Source organism: Polyodon spathula, chromosome 47, assembly GCF_017654505.1.
Source record: "Polyodon spathula isolate WHYD16114869_AA chromosome 47, ASM1765450v1, whole genome shotgun sequence".
Taxonomy (NCBI): domain Eukaryota; kingdom Metazoa; phylum Chordata; class Actinopteri; order Acipenseriformes; family Polyodontidae; genus Polyodon; species Polyodon spathula.
Window position 1 is genome coordinate 2,385,257 of NC_054580.1, and position 5,000 is coordinate 2,390,256.

General features: G+C 48.5%; 1 protein-coding gene across 1 annotated transcript in view; it reads left to right on the forward strand.

The window, feature by feature from the left end:
- Positions 1–2,141: 2,141 nt before the first annotated feature.
- LOC121306251 (potassium channel subfamily K member 4-like) overlaps positions 2,142–5,000 on the forward strand; it is an 8,368-nt gene continuing 5,509 nt past the window's right edge. The window contains exons 1-4 of the mRNA XM_041237992.1: positions 2,142–2,476; positions 2,895–3,183; positions 3,366–3,483; positions 4,846–5,000. The exon at positions 4,846–5,000 is cut by the window's right edge and continues 6 nt beyond it. Coding sequence (XP_041093926.1) covers positions 2,995–3,183; positions 3,366–3,483; positions 4,846–5,000 — 462 coding nt within the window. The 5' untranslated portion in view covers positions 2,142–2,476; positions 2,895–2,994. The remainder of the gene's footprint in view (positions 2,477–2,894; positions 3,184–3,365; positions 3,484–4,845) is intronic.

The window sequence follows — 5,000 nt, forward strand, 5'->3', positions numbered from 1 at the left end:
GCTACCAGCTTGATCAGCCCCCAGTGTGTTTAGCTAACAAGCTCAGGTGTGTCTTATTATTAAACTCCTAGTGAAAGCAGGACTGGATCACACTGCTGTGCAGCGGGAGTCTGATTATTAAACTCCTAGTGAAAGCAGGACTGGATCACACCGCTGTGCAGCGGGAGTCTGATTATTAAACTCCTAGTGAAAGCAGGGCTGGATCACACTGCTGTGCAGCGGGAGTCTGATTATTAAACTCCTAGTGAAAGCAGGACTGGATCAGTCTGGTTCCCATGGCTGTGGATATTTTGACTGTGAAATACATTGCGAGTGAACTCAAGGGGGTGGTGAGTACGAGTAGCTAGACCCTGCTGGCTGCCTTTATATAGTTTATGAAAGTGTGTGTATATATATTGAAATCAGAATAATATAATATTGCTCAGAAGCAGATGATTTTTATTGAAGATTTCAGGCTGGTGGGAATCTTTATTTTTCTTGTAATGTGTTTGAAATGAAATAAAAAATTTATTTAAATAGTGTGTGTTTATTTATTTTTGATAAGTCTGTGTTTTTTAAGGTGCATTTTCTGTCTTTATCAGTTAAGTCCAGTCGACCCTGTCTGCCTGTCTGCCTGTCTGTCTGTCTGTCTTGCTCTGTGGCTGTCTGTCTGTCTGTCTGTCTTGCTCTGTGGCTGTCTGTCTGTCTGTCTGTCTTGCTCTGTGGCTGTCTGTTGCTCTGTATTGGTCTGTGGCTGTCTGTCTGTGTGTCTGTCTGTCTGTCTTGCTCTGTGGCTGTCTGTTGCTCTGTATGACTGTCTCTGTCTTGCTTTGTGGCTGTGTGTCTGTCTGTCTTGCTCTGTGGCTGTCTGTCTGTCTGTGTGTATGTCTGTCTGTGAGAGAGTGCTCCCGTGATCACTTTGGTATCACTTGTGGCAAAGAGACAGACGTATTGTAAATGAGACGAGGCCGCGATGCTGAGTTAATGTCGTTATCCGTGCTGGCTTTGAGTCCGCGGTGTGAGTGAGGGTAGAGTAACGCATGATTCACTTAGAATATCGACGAGCCCCACCCCGCCCCAGCGAGACGCCAGACTTCTTAAAAGAACTTCTCTTTCAAATCTTAATTCACACTCATACCTTTCTAAAGCATTAACCCGTGTGATGAATCTGATTATCTTGAAACGCAAAACTGCTTACAAGAGGATGCCCACGTCTCACCAGACTTAAGATGCATTGATTAGCTGGGTAATGCTGTGAGAGAGAGAGAGCGAGGGGGAGCAAGGGGAAGGGAGGAGAGCATTGTCCGAGTTCATCCTTGAAAAAAACAGTTTATATATATATATATATATATATATATATATATATATATATATATATATATATAGATAGATAGATAGATAGATAGATAGATATTTAGATTTTAGAGCCAGCTGCCCAACGTTTCTGTATGTTGTACGTATCTTTCTCAAGGGAGCCTATCAGTGTGTGTGTGTGTCTGCGAGTGTATTTCAGCGTTTGTGTGTGTGTGTCGTGTGTGTGTGTGTGTGTGTGTCTCTGCGAGTGTATTTCAGCGTTTGTGTGTGTGTGTCTCTGCGAGTGTATCTCAGCGTTTGTGTGTGTGTGTGTGTCTCTGCGAGTGTATTTCAGCGTTTTGTGTGTGTGTGTCTCTGCGAGTGTATCTCAGCGTTTGTGTGTGTGTGTCTCTGTGTGTGTGTGTGTGTGTCTCTGCGAGTGTATCTCAGCGTTTGTGTGTGTGTGTGTCTCTGTGCGAGTGTATTTCAGCGTTTGTGTGTGTGTGTCTCTGCGAGTGTATCTCAGCGTTTGTGTGTGTGTGTGTCTCTGCGAGTGTATTTCAGCGTTTGTGTGTGTGTGTGTCTCTGCGAGTGTATTTCAGCGTTTGTGTGTGTGTGTCTCTGCGAGTGTATCTCAGCATTTGTGTGTGTGTCTCTGTGCGAGTGTATCTCAGCGTTTGTGTGTGTGTGTGTGTGTCTCTGTGCGAGTGTATCTCAGTGTTTGTGTGTTTCTGTCTCAGTATCTCACTGTGTGTTTGTCTGTCTCCTGTCTGTCTGTGTCTCGTGTCTGTCTGTCAGTGTCTCTCACTGTGTCTCGTGTCTGTTTCAGTGTCTCTCACTGTGTTGCTGTGTCTCATGTCTGTGTTTCAATGTATCTCACTGTGTGTGTGTGTGTCTCAGTCCTGAAGCGAGGGAAGGAATAGAAAGCAATAAACATGATTGATTCACTGCAGCTGAGCAAAGCAGTCTAGCCTCTCCCTCTCTCTACCCCCCACTCCCTCTCTCCTCCCTCAGTATAGTGTGTGTGTGTGTGTGTGTGAGAGCCAGCAGCCTCTCCGTGTCACTCCAGGTCTCTGCTGTTGCATTGCTCTGCACAGGACTGCTGCACACCCAGCTCTGAGATCCCGCCTGCCGTCCGACTCCTGGACCCACTCCCTGTCTGCCTCTCTCTCGCTCTCTCTCTCTCTCCGTTTCTCGATCTCGGGTAAGATTTAACGCACGCTTGTAGTCTGGAAATTAATTATTTTTATTAGTTTTAAATGATGTCTTATTCTTTGTGCTCCTGTGTATTTCTCTCTCTCTTTCTTTATTTCAGTGTGATTAACGCACACACTTGCAGTCTGGAAATGTGTTTTGTTTTAAATGATATTTAATTCTTTGGGCTGCTGCGTCTGTCTGTGCGTCTCTTTATTTCAGTATGATTAACGCACACACTAGTCTGGAAATGTGTTTTGTTTTAAATGATGTCTTATTCTTTGTGCTCCTGTGTATTTCTCTCTCTCTTTCTTTATTTCAGTGTGATTAACGCACACACTTGCAGTCTGGAAATGTGCGTTTTTTAAATTACATTATTCTTTTGGCTGTCCCTCCCCCTCCTCTCCTCCCCCTCCCTCTCTCCACAGTGAGTTCTTGAGCTGGCCGGTGGACGGCACAGCGCCCCTGTGCCCCTATCCTGGGTAGCTGGTTCTGAGCGTGGCGGGGAAGGGGCAGTCCCGCAGCGTCATGCGGAAGAAGACCCTGCTGGCTATCTTCACAGGGGTGCTGCTGTACCTGGTGGGGGGGGCGCTGGTGTTCCAGGCGCTGGAGAGGCCTCGGGAGAGCCAGCAGCACGGAGACATCGCCCACAAGAAGACGCTGTTCCTTGGGGAGCACGACTGTGTCAGCCCCCAGAGACTAAACCAGCTCTTACAGGTGAGGAGGTGGGGACTGGAGCAGCTCATAGAGGTGAGGAGGGGGGGACTGGAGCAGCTCAGAGAGGTGAGGAGGGGGGGACTGGAGCAGCTCAGAGGTGAAGGGGTGGGGGAGGGCTGGGAGAGGGAGTGGGAGATTGAAGTGTCTCTCTCTGTCTCTGTGTCCCCGTGTCTCTGTGTCAGGATGTGGTGGAGGCGGTGGGCTCGGGCGTCGACCCCGTCAGCAACTCCACCAACTTCACGAGCCGCTGGGACCTGCCGACCGCGTTCTTCTTCTCCGGAACCATCATCACCACCATCGGTAACACAGCGTCTCTCACTAATAACACTGAGCAAGCACTGGAGCCCAAACACAGCGTCTCTCACTAATAACACTGAGCAAGCACTGGAGCCCAAACACAGCGTCTCTCACTAATAACACTGAGCAAGCACTGGAGCCCAAACACAGCGTCTCTCACTAATAACACTGAGCAAGCACTGGAGCCCAAACACAGCGTCTCTCACTAATAACACTGAGCAAGCACTGGAGCCCAAACACAGCGTCTCTCACTAATAACACTGAGCAAGCACTGGAGCCCAAACACAGCGTCTCTCACTAATAACACTGAGCAAGCACTGGAGCCCAAACACAGCGTCTCTCACTAATAACACTGAGCAAGCACTGGAGCCCAAACACAGCGTCTCTCACTAATAACACTGAGCAAGCACTGGAGCCCAAACACAGCGTCTCTCACTAATAACACTGAGCAAGCACTGGAGCCCAAACACAGCGTCTCTCACTAATAACACTGAGCAAGCACTGGAGCCCAAACACAGCGTCTCTCACTAATAACACTGAGCAAGCACTGGAGCCCAAACACAGCGTCTCTCACTAATAACACTGAGCAAGCACTGGAGCCCAAACACAGCGTCTCTCACTAATAACACTCAGCGTCTCTCACTAATAACACTGAGCAAGCACTGGAGCCCAAACACAGCGTCTCTCACTAATAACACTGAGCAAGCACTGGAGCCCAGACACAGCGTCTCTCACTAATAACACTGAGCAAGCACTGGAGCCCAAACTGAGCAGCGTCTCTCAGCGTCTCTCAATAATGAGCAACACTGAGCAAGCACTGGAGCCCAAACGCTGCTCTGCTTGACTCGCCCTCTTCTAGTTTCAATAATAACACTGATGAAGCTCTGGAGCCCAAACGCTGCTCTGCTCGACTCGCTCTCTTCTAGTTTCAATAATAACACTGATGAAGCTCTGGAGCCCAAACGCTGCTCTGCTCGACTCGCTCTCTTCTAGTTTCAATAATAACACTGATGAAGCTCTGGAGCCCAAACGCTGCTCTGCTCGACTCGCTCTCTTCTAGTTTCAATAATAACACTGATGAAGCTCTGGAGCCCAAACGCTGCTCTGCTCGACTCGCTCTCTTCTAGTTTCAATAATAACACTGATGAAGCTCTAGAGCCCAAACGCTGCTCTGCTCGACTCGCTCTCTTCTAGTTTCAATAATAACACTGATGAAGCTCTGGAGCCCAAACGCTGCTCTGCTCGACTCGCTCTCTTCTAGTTTCAATAATAACACTGATGAAGCTCTGGAGCCCAAACGCTGCTCTGCTTGACTCGCTCTCTTCTAGCTTCAACGCTGATCTCATTTCTCTCTTCCGATTCCAGGGTTTGGGAACATCTCTCCGAAGACGGAGGGCGGTCAGATCTTCTGTATTTTCTATGCTCTGATGGGGATCCCAATGTTCGGGTTTCTGCTGGCCGGAGTGGGAGACCAGCTGGGAACGGGGCTCCGGAAGGGGATAGGAAAAATCGAGGATGTG